Source organism: Thalassophryne amazonica, chromosome 15 (genome assembly GCF_902500255.1).
Source record: "Thalassophryne amazonica chromosome 15, fThaAma1.1, whole genome shotgun sequence".
Classification (NCBI taxonomy): Eukaryota; Metazoa; Chordata; class Actinopteri; order Batrachoidiformes; family Batrachoididae; genus Thalassophryne; species Thalassophryne amazonica.
The window spans coordinates 89804496-89823243 of NC_047117.1; the positions used below are offsets into that span (position 1 = coordinate 89804496).

The following is an 18748-nucleotide window of genomic DNA, read 5'->3' on the forward strand; positions in this document are numbered from 1 at the left end:
TCAGCTCAAAACAGGCAGACAGCGGCAGCTCAGGGCGCGTCGTGACGTCCCGCTCCGTGGGCAGTCCTTAAAGCGACAGCAACAGTCCATAATCTCTCATCAGCCGTTAAAATTTTCACAGAAAACCAGCTGAATTTCTCGAATGGTGTCCACTTCGATGTGCCTCACAGTCTTTGAAAAAATTTTGATCAAGCAAAGCGTCAGTCTCTCAGGAAGTTCTCAGACAAAGAGATTCCGACGGGAGGGGTGGACCACTCCTCACTCAAAGCCAGCCCACAGGCGAATGACGTAACCGACAGGCATGAAAAAACTCTTGCATGCCCACGAGGGTTCAAGCTTGTCTGATGTAATCGCACATGATTCAAATCCATATAGTTTTTGAAAAAAATAAAAAGGTCCGATACTTTTCTAACAGACCTCGTATACTGTATGTGACTGAAAACACTGGGGCGTTCTCCCTACCGCTGTCCATGGTGCTGAAGTCTCACTATGTTCTCAGACAGGTTTCACCTGTCTGTTTTCCATGTGTACACACTACAACCTCAGCTGACTAGTGGGTGGACCAGGGAGAGGTGAAAAAATGCAGGTCAAGGTGATCTCCAGCAGCTCTGAAGTGGAAAACTATATACAAGGTCTATTAGAAAAGTATCCAACCTTATTATTTTTTTCAAAAACCATATGGATTTGAATCACGTGTGATTGCGTCAGACAAGCTTGAACCCTCATGCGCATGCGTGAGTTTTTCCACGCCTGTCGGTTGCATCATTCGCCTGTGAGTAGGCTTTGAGTGAGGAGTGGTCCACCCCCTCGGCGGATTTTCATTGTCAGGAAATGGCGGAATGATTTGGGCTTTTTTTCCATCAGAATTTTTTCAGAAACTGTTAGAGACTGGACGGCTTTAAGGACGCTCGGCGCACCGCGCTCCGTGCCGCCATCGAGAGCCACAAACCACGGGATCATTTCTCACATCAACCATTTTCCAGCAGATTTCACTTTTAACAAGAGATTTTGTCATGGAAAGCCGAGCGGAGGCTTCGCGCGTCACGATGGAATCGCTACTGGAGTGAGACAAAACCACCTCCATTTTGGTCTCACAGGATGGCTTTGAGATGGCGTTCAGACAGCTGTCGGTGGTGTTTCCATCGAGTGATTATCCGAGAAATTGTGGATGTGCCTGGACATACCAGAACATGTCCTGTGAGGCTTCATCACGGCGTTGCTTTGTGCCATGCGGCACCGCTGCGACGTGCGGAATTCCTCCACGTCTGTCTCAATGTGCCGAAAAAGTGCTGATATCCACGTCTTTTCACAATTCCTGTGCTAGTCAGACGACGTCCCGGATAAAACACAGCGTCCAGTTTAGAAATGAACGGCACATTTCACTGTTACAGGAGTTTTTGTCATGGAAAAAGGAGCGGAGGCTTCACGCGTCGCGGCGGTGCCGCATGGCGCACAGCAACGCCGTGATGAAGCCTCACGGGACATGTTCTGGCATGTCCAGGCACATCCACAATTTCTCGGATAATCACTCGATGGAAAAACCACCGACAGTTGTCTGAACGCCATCTCAAGCCGTCCTGTGAGACCAAAACAGAGGTGGTTTTGTCTCGCTCGATCAGCGAATCGGTCCTGATGCATGAAGCCTCCGCTCAGCTTTCCATGACAAAATCTCTTGTTAAAAGTGAAATCTGCTGGAAAATGGTTGATGTCCAGCTCTTGTGATAACCAGAGAAAGTGCACACAACGGTCCCGGCTCCACAGAGCCATCCCTTTAGAAATGATCCGGTGGTTTGTGGCTCTCGATGGCGGCACGGAGCGCGGCGCGCCGAGCATCCTTAAAGCAGCCCTTAAAGCTGTAGTAACACTCCTTATTCTCTGTGAAGCCCGTAAAATTTTCACCGAAAGCCAGATAAATTTTTCGAATGGTTTCCAGCTGCCAGTCTCTAACAGTTTCTGAAAAAATTCTGATGGAAAAAAGCCCAAATCATGCCGCCATTTCTTGACAATGAAAATCCACCGAGGGGGTGGACCACTCCTCACTCAAAGCCTGCTCACAGGCGAATGACGCAACCGACAGGCGTGGAAAAACTCACGCATGCGCACGAGGGTTCAAGCTTGTCTGACGCAATCACACGTGATTCAAATCCATATGGTTTTTGAAAAAAATAATAGGGTCGGATACTTTTCTAATAGACCTTATATATATATATATATATATATATATATATATATATATATATATATATATTATGATTTTGTGGCCTTCTAGTTCATGCCCATGCTGAATTTCGCTTGAATGAGTCTCAGCGATGCAGGTTGTGACAACAAGACCTCATAGATCATTGCACCTGTTCAGTGGTCTTGGAGAGGGTTGGTTCCCACTAGCTGAAGTTGTTTCAGGATAAATGCTGAACATCACACCACACAGAATCTTCAACTAACTTTAATTTTGGTGTTCCGTTAATATTCACATTTCTCATTGTGTAAACTGGGACACCACATTAATTAATTAATGCTTAAGATTCTTCTTCTCTCTTATCTACGTTGGATAGGTCTAAGGGGAAAATGTGCACCAGGATTGTGGAGTTTAGGGTTTTGGTGTCTAGCTCAAGGAAACATCTGCTCTCAGCTGCAATCAAGAATGAAATCAACCGACCCTTCTTAGTGAATAACACACTTCACTAACTGAGCTACATTCATCTACAATGGTTTAATAACATTATAACCACTAAATGAATACATAATTAGCTAAATGTCATTTCTGATGCAACCTGATGTGACACCATTTTCCTTAAAAAAAGAAATCCTGCCATTCAAGGTATTTTCACATTATTCTGTAAGAATAAATATCGTCCATATTTATTATTATTATTATTATTATTATTTTTATTATTATTATTATTATTATTATTATTCATTTATTGATTCATTCATTTATTTATTATGTTTGGTTCACATAACCCTGGAAAATCATTTTAATAAAATGATCTATTAATAATGGATATTGTTTATTTTGCACAGCAAAATATTATTGGTTGCAGGTTTAAATTACAATGAGACCAATTCTTTGATAATCACTCAGACAGAGAGCCAACGGGTCACCGTCAGGCACCTTCTGAAAATAAACCAGTTATCAGAGTGATCACACAGAAAGAGCTTAGAGAGGAGACGTACCAGCTGCAGCCAGGCGTTTGTGATCAACACTTGGTTCTTTTCATCCTGAGAAAGAAAGAGAGCAAGAGCATAACAAGTAGCTGTGGTTTCAGACAGATAGTGAAGGAAAATATTCTTCAGGACAAAAATGAATAGAAAATTCTGGTCTGGTAATGACAAGGTGAGATGAAAAAACAGATTGGCAATAAAATCAAGGTGACTAAGACACTCACTGAATGACAATGATGCACTTCAAAGTTTTTCTTCTTGATCCTTGTAATGTGAATCAAAATAATAATAATGCAAACAAAACAGTAATTACAGAAGTAATTACAAAAATGACTTAAGACCACCTGGTTGTTCTATGATGGTGTGGATGGGAGGAGAAATGTAGGTGTAATCGCAAAGGAAGAGTATATTAAGAAGTTACGCGAGTATGTGACAGATGGATGAGTGTGAAGCTGTAAACTGAAGGAGTGATGATGAATGTCATCAGCACCTAGGCCTTGAAAGTAGTGAGACAAAGATGGATGATTACAGAAGTGAGTTGAATGAGTTGGTGGAATTAAACTGGTATGTTGGTGAAGGGAACAGAGACAATGAGGTCACAGGTTGGGGACTTTTGGTTTAGTGTTGAGATGAGTGAGGATAAAGAGATGGTGAATTTTTTGAGACGGCATCTATACATGGTGAATATATGTTTTAAATAGATGGACGAGCACAGGGTGACAGACGATTAGAGCAATGTGCAAACAGAAGCATTACATCCTGTGCAGGAGATGAAGCCTGTGTCGTGATCTGTGTGTGTGTGTGTGTGCGCGCACCCTCAAGAACCTTGCCATCGTGAGTGAACCCTGCTTCATCAATGACAAACTGCATTTTCTGTCATAAAATTAAATTCTCACACAGGGTTATTCGATATGATATCAACAATTCATGCTGTCATATTCACTTTATTTTCACATATTTTGAGGAATATAGGCCCAATATGAAACTCCCAGAATTTTAGGTTCATACTTCCAGTAGGTTTCCTACCAGAGGAATCCAACATTAGGATCTGATAAAATCCAAATTTTCTTCCAAAATTTACACTTTCTTACCTGAACCTTAAGGTAGGTGGCTGAAAAAGGGCTTTTTTTTTAGGTCTGAACATTACATTTTCCTCTTTATTATAAATCATTGAGGATAATTATTCCTGAATTAAAATGTCTTGACAAGACACCTTCAAAACCACATTCCCTTTATTTCAACAGAGGTGAGGTATAACCAGTGGGCACACCTAACCAAAAAGTTAGCTTCAATAACCGTTAATCCGCTAACTGTAAAGTTAACTTTTATAAACTTAAACTGATAAACCCCTAAAAAATTTAGCGGAAGTTACAGCTAAAAGCTAAACCAATAGCTTTTAGTATTGACTCCAGTACACTGGTAGCTACTGGTACTTCTGAGTAAATTCAAATGAAATCACAAACAAGAGTGAGCCAGGACTTCTGTGTAAGATCAGCCTTCTATCAGCTAAACAAACCTGGTGACCAGAGAGAAGAAAAAAGGAAGAGAGAAAAAAAAGTTATTTTCATAGCCATACAGTCTTGCAGACATGTCACAGGTGGCATGCACGGCAAGGCAGTTTTGACTTATGGTTAAAATTTTAAACAAACTATTTCCGGACAAGTTATTGAAAGTAACATCACCTCTGTCGTTTTTACAAAGTGAAAATATCAGCTATATGTTTTACTTTTAAAGTAATGAACTAATCCTGAAGGTTTGAGCATTGAGCAGACACGTGCCGAGAGGCATTAGGGAAAATTCAAATGAGCTGCTGTCATCCCCCCCACCCCCCCTCAAAATGCAGCAAATACTGCCATCTACTGAATGGGAGTGTAAATAGATCAACTGTAATTTGTGTGTGGTGCTGAGGTTTCAAGTCCTGCAAAATGTCACAAAATTTCAGAGAGTTTGCATTGAGACTGTCTGATTAGGCTGCAATTTAACTGCTGCACTGCACATGAGCAACAACATTAATGTCATCCCAACATAAAATTCTTTGTATATTGTGCCTAAAACTCTCATGAATATTTGATCTGGGTTTATAGACATTGTTATTGTATTTGTTTTATGTAAACCTGCGAGAAGCTCAGGTTGTTTCACTGTTATTTCCAGTGGGTAGGGAATCGCTGTGAGTTGTGATCGCTTCATGTTCATGTAATTCTATCTGGAGGAAACTGAAGTTTGCTCTTTAATATCTTGCTTATTGTCCTTTACAGCGCTGTTTGTTCCAGAGTAATGTATATAAAATGTTTGAAATTCGGTTTGTGTTTATAAAGTTCCACGCAGGTTAAACATAGCAGAAACTGAATATTTAGAATATTTGGTTTCGGGGTCTCATGCAGCAGTCTCTAAAAATGTTCTGAAATGCATCAAAGTAAAATTTTGGTCTTTGCAATTGTCGTCATGTAGTTTCTCAGTGTTATTTTGACTGCAGCAATTCTCTGGTATGCAAGGGATTATGGGATCTCACTGGGGCGAATTGTGGTACTTTAAAATCATATACTGTCATGAAACTGAAATAAACAAAAAAAACATGCCAATTATGACACCCACTGTAAACTTACTGTAACGTGTGTTGGTTTTTACAATGCGTGTGCTTGATGATCCACTTACATTGAGACATTCTGAATATCTTGGTCTATTTACATTCCCATCCAGTAGATGGCAGTGTTCTCTGCATTTTGACGGAGGGGGGAGGAAGAAGTGATGAGGGCAGCTCATTTGAATTTTGCCATAATGCTTTTCAGCATGTGTCTGTTTAACGCTCAAACCTTCAGGAATTAGTGCATTACTTTAAAAAATATGAGCAATATCATATTTTCACTTTGTAAAAATAACAGAGTTGCAGTTAAATTTGCTAAACTGTCCGGAATTAGTTGGTTTTAAATGAGACCATGAGTGAAAGGTGCTTTGCGCTTCATGTCTCCTGTCCACTATCTGCGTATCGGCATGTTGAAAGTAAGCGACGTTTTTTTTTTTCTTCGTAATAGCAGTTGGCAGCTGGTCTGCCCGCTTTTACGGGGGGACTGAGTTTCTCACAGTGGTTGTTTTATTGCAAAGCACACAACAGGAATTAACATGTAGGGTTTTAGATTTTACAGATGTTTCTCACCATTTAGCTTTGCTCACTATGGCAGCAAAAAAAAAAAAAAAAAAGTTACAGGGCTGAAAGTTAATGGAACTAAATTTAGCAGAAGCTAATTGGTCTGCTGATGGTTTTCAACATTAGCTGAAAAGCTAATCCACTAACAAAAATGTTAGCTTTGCTAATTAGCAGTTAGCAGATTAGCAGAAGTGTGCCCACCCCTGGGTATAACAGGTGGGGGACTTGAAAAATGTTTTTTTTTTAAAGTGAAAACTACATAACAAAGGAAACATTTATTTATAATTTCTAATTTATATTCTTTATTTTTGCTTTTTATTTGATTTAAAATGGGCAATAGGTACAGGTGTAAACCCTCCCAATGTTATCCTTTTAGAGATATGGTCCCTCACAGTTGGAAAGCAGGAAATAGGTACCTGTGTCAAAAATGCCACTCCCCCTTTTTTTTTATCTTTCTGGAAGGAAACCTATTTGGACTATGAACCTAATAATTTGGAATTTTTATACTGTGAACATGAAACCATAAACTGGTGATATTTTCCTGAAATAATTTGATTTTTGTCGATTCTGATCTCTCCTTCTAAACAACCTCTTTTTCTCCTGCTGAAATACACTTGTTCTTTTCTGTGTCTCTTCAGCTGATGTGGATGTCAGGAACAGAATGCAAGGACTGGCACACAATGGTTGTTCAGTTTTAGAAGACTGGACCAGAGGATGTGCTTTAAATAACTGTGCTGCCACATGGCTCAGCTGATTACAGGCTGTCAGAAAGGAAACTAAGTAGCTGTTGAAACTCAGATTCAGGAGAAACGGTGTGTATTCTGACCAGGCTGTAGATCATGGAACGTGTTCTTTAATCTTGCAAGGATCCTGGTTCATTGAAGTGTGACCATTCACTATCCATGTGTTGATAGACTTGCAGAAGGCCTGTGGTCCGCCCCTTGGAAAACATTTAAGGGGTACTCACAGGTGTCATAGGCATTTATTGTATGATAGCTTTGCCTCTGACAGTACAGTTGTTGTGCAATCAATTGCCACTGGAGGGAAGAAAGAAGATAAATGAGACTTTGAATGTGGAAGGTCCCTACGTATTTGGACACCCTGTCCCATCCCTGTCTTTGAAATGATTTGTTGCCACAGTAACTGTTGCTTAGCAACAGTCCAATTATCATTTGTATAGGCAGACATATGTACACACATCTGACTTTTTTGAATAAGATTGTTGGAATAGTGTGTATCAGGTCCCAGTATGACTGGTGTTACAGCCGTGTCCACATTTTCAGCACCAAGTTAAACACATCCTGAGTTCTTGTTCCACCATATCATGAAATGTTAAAATTAGTAACCAGACGTGTTTGTGCTGCTTGTCTGTCTGAGAATCCATCATCCTTCCCAGTGAATAACTCAGTCTGTGGCCATCAACCCGCCCCAGTTCCCCTGGTTAGACCATTCCACAGGAACAGATGGTGGAACCAAAGACCACACATGCAGGTTTACATTATTTAGAACCGCCCAGTGAGTATGAATCATGTTCTCCTGTTGGGTTATTCATTACGTATATCACCAGGAAACCACGCAGTGGAAGAGTAAACTCTTTGTGCAGTTGTATTGTTCCTTTATGTTTGTACAGATTTGTCTTCAGCTGTGTTCACTTTATTGGCTGAAGTGGTCCGAAGGGATTTTTTTTTTTTTTTTTTTTTTTTTTTGCTTGTTTGACACAGATATCTATCTTTGTACCTTGTAAAGACAACAAATCAGGATTTCCAGATTAGATTTGAGCCCCTTGTACATGTGTCCTTAAACGAGATATGAATCTAATCTGTTGTGAACAGAACAATCAGACTGGATGTTTTGTGAATCAAGCTAAATATGATTTAGTTCAAGACAGTTAGATCCAAACTGATGAGATACAAACAAAAAGATGAGATGAAAACATGAGATTAGCTGTATATATCATTACATATTTAAAACTGCTATATGCTGGCAGCCTGAATTATGTTTTATTCCTGCCAGCCGTAGGAGAACTCATCATGTTACTACAGTATATTATAAATGTTACATTGCATGCAGTTCCGCCCACCGAGCATTGATCATAAGGAGATGTCTTGTGACAGCAGTGGCTTAAGAATATGACTTAGAGTCAACTTGACTTTTCTGGGGTGACTGCTCTGACTGTGTGGTCAGATCAATGATTTTGTGTGGACGCATGACAGGATAGGTGCATGAGATCAGGAACACAGTGGAAATAAGATCACACACTAAATGGACACAAATCAAACTCATGCTTATTTAAAGGGGTCACGTTGTACACTTTTGCACAGTGATTCACAACACAATAGTTGCCAGATGATGCTGCTGATGTGATGAATCCTTGTAATCAGATCTTTAAGAACCTGCTTCTGTGCCTGTTGATAGTGGCCATGCCCCCTCTGTGACATCAGAGCTTAAGGCATTCAGATTATCTGAAGGGAGTTGTTTTAAACACACACTTTGCTAATAGCATTGTAATTTCTACTGGCACACACAAAACCAGTTGAGCTCTGATAAATGGATTAAAAATAATTTTGCATAACAAGACCCCTTGAAGTGCATAGATCTCAATATGGAGCAAGACATTTGTGAATTGTTCTGTAATTTATGTCTGTAGCATGGCCCAACCAGAAGTTCACCCCTTTGAGTCTGGTCTGCTTGAGGTTTCTTCCTCAGGGAGTTTTTCCTTACCACTGCTGCTCTGGGAGTTAGTAAGGTTAGATCTTACTTGTGTGAAGCGCCTTGAGGTAGCTCCGTTGTGATTTGGTACTATATAAATGAAATTAAATTGAAACTGAAAATTGACAAAAGCAACTCGGCATAACTGGATTGAGATTTTTGCACATTTGTGTTTTGTAGGTGTAACGTGCAGAGGAAAACTGATGTTTTGAGTAAAGCTGTTTTCTTCAGAAACTGTTGCAAATATTCTCAAAAAAACCTTAATTAAGATATAAACTTTTTAGTTTCAAGGTAGTGCCAAGAAAACGTATGAATAAGCTACAGGGGACGAGGGCCATTTGAGCAGAATAGGGCCAAAAAATGAGAGAGCATATCACAGCACTGAAATTGAGTTTTCTTGTCGAATGAAATGAGGGGCTCAGTGGCTGCAACACTGCAGGACTATAAAGGCTCGAGGGGGAAATGAAGAACTGTGCCTCTTTTTAAAGCAAACTTTCTCACACGGATGGATATATCACCAGACAGAAAAAAGATTCAGAGCACTAGCTATGCACATTATCATGCACAGTCAAGTCCCAAGTGAAATAGTTTTTTCTTTACAAAACATACCAAAATGCACCCAGTCTATAAAGGCTTTTATTTATTTCCAAACCAGATCTCAGGCGCACGCTTGTCTGTCCTCAGTTATACCCTTTGTCTGTATACAAAGTGAACAGTCTCTTACTCAGGAACTATAAGTTCCATAAATCATTCAGAGGTGTCACAAACTGGAGCGTTTTCAATTCAGGCCAATTTATTTATACAGTGCCAAATAAATCACCCCAAGGCACTACACATGACTAAGTTTAAACCTTATTCATCTCCTGAGCAAGTGCATTGGCAATAGTCAGAAAGTAGTCAGTAGTCAGAAAAAAGTCCCTCAGGGAGGTTTTTTGTTGTTTGCTTGTTTTTTCTTTTTTAATAGGAAGAAACCTCAAGCAGACCAGACTCAGTGGGGTGACCATCTGCTTTGGCCTTACTATTAATAGCAAAACAATGAAATAATATATATAAGCACAACAAGGCATTATCAGCATGTAAAGCAACCATAAATATATAGAGTCCATTGATCACAGCAGCCGATGCCTCAAAAGACAACCAAGAGGTCAAGCGGATTTAGAGGTGAAGGCGACATAAGTATTTGGGGTTCATTTTGTGTTACACAGAAGAAGAGAAAAAGCTCTGACATGAATTCAACATACTGTACATCTGAGGATTGTGTGATGTACCAGACTGCATGCACGTGCGGTACACTGCATGGGTTTTCCCATGTGTGATATACAGTATGTAAGCAGAGGGGTAGCATTAGTGTGGATTTGCAGACAAAAAAGTCTCTGATAAAGGTTTGTAACTGAGGAGTTTTGGATAAGATCAGATTGGAGCTGAAGAGAAAGCTTCCATGAGTGGAAGTTGTGTTTAGCTTTGTTTTTTAATTAGATTGGCAGGTCCTGCAACTTTTACTGCAGTGTGACTTATATACAAAAAATAAATTAATAAAAGAATGTGTATAATAATAATAATAATAATAATAACTGTTTATATTGGACTTTCTCAGGAATTAAGGCACAAAACAAGGTAAATTCCAGTACTAAAAAACTAAATGCCAACAGTAAAAGTCCACCACACCAATGCACAAAAATCCCAAATTCAAGAGCCAATTAAAAATAAAAAAATAAAATTTGCTCAATTGTTATTATTGCTTATTATTATTATTATTGATTTTATTATTCAGCAATCTATGCCCATCTGATGATTTTGTTTATTTGTCTATCTTGTGTGTATTCTTGAAATTTAAATGTCTTTATGTTAAGTAACAGCACACACTGTGGCGTGTACAGGTGCTACACTGAGTTCCTGCCTACTGCCCCCCTCCCGCTGAGACACAGTTCTTTTCAGTGATCTGCTGAGGTGGAGCATGAAGTCTGACTGAATGGTGAGTCATCACAAATGAATAACTCAGCCAGCTGCTATCATGAACTATGCATCCAGATGGGACTGGTACTTGGGAGCTGGGTGGTTTGTTCATCAGGATGTACTTCCTGTGATGGAAAAGCATGTAAACTGTCTGAACTCACCACATCAATGATCTGCAGCAGTGTGAGACCCAGTTCCACCACTATGGGTGCTGAGTCGTTTTGGACGGGTCTCTCCAGCCGGTTGTAGTTGACCATGAGGTCATGGTACAACTTCCTCTGGTACTCCCCACCATGACAACCTGGAGGATGAAGAGGAGATAGAGCCAATGATGACGCTGCTTTCCAGGAATAAGACAGAAAACAGGAAGGTGAAAGTGAGTCACTCATGAACCCACTGTTTTAATAATATTCTGCTACACATTTAAATTTGTGTAATTCAATCAAGTATCAATGGGAATTTTTATCCATTACTGATTTGGCTCCAAACAAGCCCTGGGTAAGATGCAATATGCCGAAAGTCGTGAACACTTTGAATTTTAATCATGATGACAGTGATTTAATTTTGTCTCTGCTGCACTCGTTAGACCTCATCAGAAGGATTAAACAGAACAACAACAACAAAAAACATATGTCACCAACAGTTGTAAATGTTGAAGTGACTTCTATAACTCAAAAAGTAAACTTGTGCCAGTCGCTAAAGTCAGAGCAGCAATGAACAATCCTACAGACATCCTCCATGATGCAGGGCAGGACTGTATGATATTTTTAGCATGTACATGAACTATGTCACGGTATGGGGTTGTGATGGCAGCAGAAAAGTACATTGAGATTTTACAGGTACGTCCATGCATTTCTCCACAAGACAATGCAAAACCACATTCTGCACAAGTCTGCAGAAGACGACGGTACAGAGATCGGGCTCATCTACCTATAGTCCTGACACATCTTCATGAGAGAATGTGTGGAGAATTTTAAAAAGAAAAATGGAACAACCACAACCTTGTACTGTTGTACACCTTTAGACATGTTTGCAGTATGAATGGGAACAAAATAACACCTGAAATGATTCAGCACTTGGTGTCCTCAGTGACAAAACTTCTTTAAAGTGTTGTCAGATGTAATGCAACAAGACAAAGGGGTAAATGCTTAAGTGTCCCAACTTTTTTGGAATGTGTTGCAGACCTTAAATGCAGGAATATTGACAAATGAAGTATCTTCTTCTTTCACTGTGGGTTTTTTTAAATTTGTATTTTCCAAGTCCCAATTTCCACAGTGCCACCTTTTTCTCATTTGAGGTTGAAATATGATGAGGATGATACAGCAGCTCATTGTGTTAAAGTAACTCTGAGCATCTTCTCTGACAAAACATATCTGCACTTGAATGTGAAAAATATCACCTTGGCTGTGTTACCATAAATCATTCAAATATGCTTGGTAACCTTCCAACCTTTAATTACGTATTGCACCACAGCATTGGACAAGCAGCTCCTCCTGTTTTTTGAAGGATGTCCTCCTTCAGCATGACGTCTTAGTCAGGACTGAAAAGGTCCTCCGCCTCTGTCCCCTCAGAAATAGATGTCTCAGCACATTCAGCAATTACCAAGTGTGAGCCAAGACGGGGTGCATCCTCTATAACTGTGTAGATGACTAATTAGTTAATGAGGCAAAAATAAACAGAGTCTCAGAGCTGATTGTGAAGCTATACGAGCTGCTGTCAAATCTTGGCAGGACGGTTCATTTGCATAATGGCTGAGAGTGACAGCCAACAGAAGATGATGAAGTAATATGAGCCAAAACTAACTGAACAGAGTAAATGATTCGTGTTTCGCATCAGCTATGAAAATAAACCCATTTAGAGTTTGACCCCTAATCAGTGGGACATTGGCGGCGCTGTCACATTACCAGCATAATGTAGCATATTAAAATTTCAGGCTTTCAATGATAATTTCAGATGCAAATCAAGTGATGGCTGAATAAGGACGACCCGACTTTCTGTATGTGCATTCTGAGGCAACATCAGCTACGACACTTTGGATGTGGTACATTTTTTCTGGGCATAATCCAGCATGCAGATGTGTCAGTACTGGGGACCCCTGTGGCTGCAGAAGGCCACAGGTGCCCACATTTCACCAGACTGCAGAAGCTAGATGGTTATTTTGGAGAAGTGGGGATGGACCTGTTGTCTGCCTGGTTGGTTGCCGTCCAGGAACCATGGGTGGTCCCATGGTGTGGTGGACACACAGCACCAGAGCGCAATCTCTGATCTGTATGTGGTCTCCCAGTTTTAAGTACCATATTTTCTGGAGTATAGGTCACATTTTTGTTTTTTGTTTTATCGTTTTTTGTTTTCTTTTACTAGTTTGAGAGGTCCTGCGACTTATACTCTGGTGTGATTTATATACCGAAAAATCATGCTTCTTCTTTTGGCCTCTCCCACTAGGGGGCGCCAAAGCTGATCAGTCATTTCCATCTCACCCTGTCCTCTGTAACTTCCTCTGTCACACCAAACACACATGCTGTATTAATAACAGTAATTATGACTCATTTTATAACTCTTTGCCAGGAACCAAACCACAAAAAAGGAATAAATGCCAAAAATAAAAAATACACTACAAGAATACACAAGAAGAAAAAAAAATCCCAAATTAAAGAGATGATAATACATAAAAACGGTGTGATTTATACTCTAGTGGCTTATTTATGAGTTTTTCCTCTTCAAGGAGCATTTTTTAACAAATTTGACTTATACTTTGAAAAATACCGTAACCAAAATAATTGAACAAATTGGATGCTCAGCTGCTTGGTGGCCAGGGATGGATTTAATCATTATTTTTTGGCATTTACAAGTAATCAGATAAAAACTGTGCAGCTGACATGTGACTTTTTCTTTTGAAATCAGACTGGACCTAACGACCTAATCTGTCACTGTGAAGTCACAAACACTGTCAATGCCAAATAAATGATTCAGTGCATTCTTGAAAAATTAGAAATAAGCATGCACTGTATTTTGTGGCCTTTTAGGGTTTTCTACGGTAAATAACAAACAGACGAGCACATACCTACAGACTGACATCAGCTTCACAGAGTGTAAAAACTGTTTTTTTTTGGGGGGGGTTGTTCAAGGTTCTTTGGAAGCAGCGAAAATACAAACAGGCCTGTCTGTTATGGTCACCTTATTTCCACTGTTGATTTGCCCAGAAGAGAACTGAAATGGTCAAACTGGGTGCTTTGTACTCTGTGGAATGTGAAATGAGGAAATTCCTCAACAGACTATATAAACACTGACTTTCTGATCAGTAGTTGCCAGATTCTTGTGTGGAATTCCATGAAGCCTGATTCTTCCATGATCCTAGAGCCACACCAGATTCTCCCTGATGAATGATGATCCAGAACAGTTCTCAAGCATAAGACTTCCAAGAGTCTTACCAGATGTTTCAATGATCCAGACTGTCCAGTAGCATTGAGCCTCTGTGACCTTGACCGCATCTTTCTGCTGCTTCCAAGTACCCAAGACGCCGGAGCTTTCTGTAGCTAAGCTCAAGGTAACCTGGCCAACTCTCAAATTCCCATATCAGAGCGAACTGTCTTTCCTGGTGTTCCAGATGATTCTTGAGTGGCTCCCATGCTGCGCTGGTCCCTGGTTCTGGCTACCTGCACAGCAACGTCACTTTGGAACTCCTAGGCTCTCTGCTCAGAGCGTGGCTCTGTTACACACCAGTTAAGTTCCTTCTCATCTCAGTGGGATCCCATTCTTACTTGTTCCTGTCTGTGACTATGCTATGATAAAGAACAATTCCTGAATAGTAAACATCATTTGCTAAGAAGGGAACATTATTTCCACACCTCTGAAGAATCCTGTGTTAAGCCTTTTGTGAACAGTGACTATTTGGTGGCTTCAGTTTTACGAGTGCATTCACTCACCGTCTGTGTCTTCATTCCCCTACTTCCTGGTCTGAGGGGCGAGCATTCCATCTGGTCCTGGTCCCTGAACCACTTTCCACAGTTCAGTTTATCTTCAAGACTTGCTCGGGATACTGCAGCTCCCTATTTTCACCACCAGGAGGGGGCCATCTCGCCATTCTGCAGGCACCCCCAGAGCAGCATTATTTGTTTTATTTTTACCAATAAATACTTTTTCCTTTGTAATCTTCTTGTGTCCTGCTCCATAGCATTTGGGTTCATTGCCTGATACTGTCCGGTTCCACCCGGACCTCTAACCGTAACAAGTGCAGCTTTCTCAGAAGACCTTTTCTAAAGTGTTAAACTGAGCTTCATGATCTCACTAAGAGTATAAAATGATGTACTGTTTGAACATGTCTGCTCTTAGATTGTAGTCATGCCGATGCTGTGACCGTTCATATTTAAGCACCTCAGAAATTCTATTAGCTTTAAGACTTTAAAAATAAAATGCAGGAGTGGATCTATAAATAACCTCTACTATAAAGTGAGGTGTGAACTTATTTTGTTTTTTAAGGGTAAACCATGTGATGCATCGAGCATAAAAGAAGAATCTATTTTTACATGCTGTTGTTTTAATCTGAAGGAATAAACATTAATTACTGTAAAAACACACCTTGCAGCAAGGACAATATGTCACAGTCTTTCTACAGTTTTACCTGCTATAAAGGATTTAAAACAGGTTAGAGTTTCTCACAAAGAAATCAGTAGTACATAATCATTGACAGCTGTCTAAAAATGTTGCTGTTTAAATTAAGACTCAAACTTTTTACCCTCTGAACAGGAATAACCCCATTATTTTACAGCCTTCAATAACAGATAATCAACTTCAATACAACTTCAATAACAGATAATCAGATAACTGAAAAGTTATCTTTGATTTCTCAAAAATTCTTGAAAGGGTAGTTGTAAAACAGCTAACTGATTATCTGCAGAGGAATGGTCTATTTGAAGAGTTTCAGTCAGGGTTTAGAATTCATCATAGTACAAAAACAGTATTAGTGAAGGTTACAAATGATCTTCTTATGGCCTCAGACAGTGGACTCATCTCTGTGCTTGTTCTGTTAGACCTCAGTGCTGCTTTTGATACTGTTGACCATAAAATTTTATCACAGAGATTAGAGCATGCCATAGGTATTAAAGGCACTGTGCTGCGGTGGTTTGAATCATATTTATCTAATAGATTACAATTTGTTCATGTAAATGGGGAATCTTCTTCACAGACTAAGGTTAATTATGGAGTTCCACAAGGTTCTGTGCTAGGACCAATTTTATTCACTTTATACATGCTTCCCTTAGGCAGTATTATTAGACAGCATTGCTTAAATTTTCATTGTTACGCAGATGATACCCAGCTTTATCTATCCATGAAGCCAGAGGACACACACCAATTAGCTAAACTGCAGGATTGTCTTACAGACATAAAGACATGGATGACCTCTAATTTCCTGCTTTTAAACTCAGATAAAACTGAAGTTATTGTACTTGGCCCCACAAATCTTAGAAACGTGTCTAACCAGATCCTTACTATGGATGGCATTATCCTGACCTCTAGTAATACTGTGAGAAATCTTGGAGTCATTTTTGATCAGGATATGTCATTCAATGCGCATATTAAACAAATATGTAGGACTGCTTTTTTTGCATTTGCGCAATATCTCTAAAATGAGAAAGGTCTTGTCTCAGAGTGATGCTGAAAAACTAATTCAGCATTTATTTCCTCTAGGCTGGACTATTGTAATTCATTATTATCAGGTTGTCCTAAAAGTTCCCTGAAAGCCTTCAGTTAATTCAAAATGCTGCAGCTAGAGTACTGACAGGGACTAGAAGGAGAGAGCATATCTCACCCATATTGGCCTCTCTTCATTGGCTTCCTGTTAATTCTAGAATAGAATTTAAAATTCTTCTTCTTACTTATAAGGTTTGAATAATCAGGTCCCATCTTATCTTAGGGACCTCATAGTACCATATCACCCCAATAGAGTGCTTCGCTCTCAGACTGCAGGCTTACTTGTAGTTCCTAGGGTTTGTAAGAGTAGAATGGGAGGCAGAGCCTTCAGCTTTCAGGCTCCTCTCCTGTGGAACCAGCTCCCAATTCAGATCAGGGAGACAGACACCCTCTCTACTTTTAAGATTAGGCTTAAAACTTTCCTTTTTGCTAAAGCTTATAGTTAGGGCTGGATCAGGTGACCCTGAACCATCCCTTAGTTATGCTGCTATAGACTTAGACTGCTGGGGGGTTCCCATGATGCACTGAGTGTTTGTTTCTCTTTTTGCTCTGTATGCACCACTCTGCATTTAATCATTAGTGATTGATCTCTGCTGTCTTCCACAGCATGTCTCTTTCCTGGTTCTCTCCCTCAGCCCCAACCAGTCCCAGCAGAAGACTGCCCTTCCCTGAGCCTGGTTCTGCTGGAGGTTTCTTCCTGTTAGAAGGGAGATTTTCCTTCCCACTGTTGCCAAGTGCTTGCTCACAGGGGTCGTTTTGACCATTGGGGTTTTTCCATAATTATTGTATGGCTTTGCCTTACAATATAAAGCGCCTTGGGGCAACTGTTTGTTGTGATTTGGCGCTATATAAATAAAATTGATTTGATTTGATATTGATTTGATAAAGATAAACCGATAAACCACCCAAAAATGTATCAGAAGTTACAGATAACCGATAAATTCCAGTGTTGTCTCTGGTACATTTGCAACTACTAACAAGCTGAATTTGAGTTTTAACACCACGATCGCTTTTAGAAGCGACAAAAGACTTAAAAAGAATAAAAAATTTAAAAACACAATAAAAAGACAAAACCATAAAATAATACAAAAATAAAAATCATCATAACACTAATGATGAAACAAGGAAAACAAATGAATCTTTAAACATGATTTAAAAGTCTCCACAGTATCCGACTGCCGTACGTGTGCCAGGAGATCGTCCCACAGAGCTGGGGCACGGCAGGAGAACGTTCTGTGACCGGCAGAATTTTTATTCACCCTGGGAACACACAGAAGTCCTGCACCCTGCAAACGCATGGCCGAGCTGGTACATAGGGGTTTACCAGGTCAGCCAGATAGGGAGGTGCAAGTCCATGAACAATCTTATAAACTAATAACAGAACCTTAAAGTCCGATCTTGCAGCGACTGGGAGCCAGTGCAGGGACGCCAAAATGGGTGTAATGTGGTCAAACTTTCTGCTTTGTGTCAAATATCTGGCAGCAGCATTTTGAACCAGTTGAAGACCCCTAATCCTGGACTGCGGTAAACCAGAAAATAGAGCATTACAGTAGTCCAATCTAGAAGAGACAAATGCATGAATCAAAGTCTCAGCATCAGCCATATAGACAGGATGGGACGAATCTTCACTATATTTCGCAAATGGAAGAAAGCAGTCCTCATAATGTCTCTAATGTGGAGATTAAAGGACAACGTAGGATCAAAAATTACCCCAAGATTCCTCACTTTATCCATATGATGTATAACACACAAACCTAAGCTAAGCGCTAGCTGATCAAATTGATGCTGATACCTCGCTGGACCATACACCAGCATATACCAGTGTTTTTAATATGGTTGGCATACGCTGGCTAAATCGTTAAGGTGTGACGGGATGTTAATCCGACCTCTAAACCATTTCAAAAAGTTAATTGGGCACCGTAGTCTCGTTTGAGGGTTGGCAATAAAGGGGTTAAATGAAATAGCATATGACGCAAAAATTGTTCTTCGGGGGAACTGCCCCATTGTCATCATTCACATTAAATCTCGCTAAAACTTACTGACACAACCGCTCCCATTTGCCTCGTCTTCCCTTCTCCACTTGGAATCGAAAAA

General features: G+C 40.0%; 1 protein-coding gene across 1 annotated transcript in view; it reads right to left on the bottom strand.

Annotated features, from left to right (window-relative positions):
- The window catches only part of LOC117526822 (neuronal acetylcholine receptor subunit alpha-7-like), a 53631-nt gene extending 42359 nt beyond the window's left edge, over positions 1-11272 (bottom strand). Inside the window, exons 1-2 of the mRNA XM_034188897.1 lie at positions 11128-11272; positions 3175-3219 (exon numbers count right to left, since the gene is read on the bottom strand). Coding sequence (XP_034044788.1) covers positions 3175-3219; positions 11128-11223 — 141 coding nt within the window. The 5' untranslated portion in view covers positions 11224-11272. The remainder of the gene's footprint in view (positions 1-3174; positions 3220-11127) is intronic.
- Between the last annotated feature and the right edge of the window lie 7476 nt (positions 11273-18748).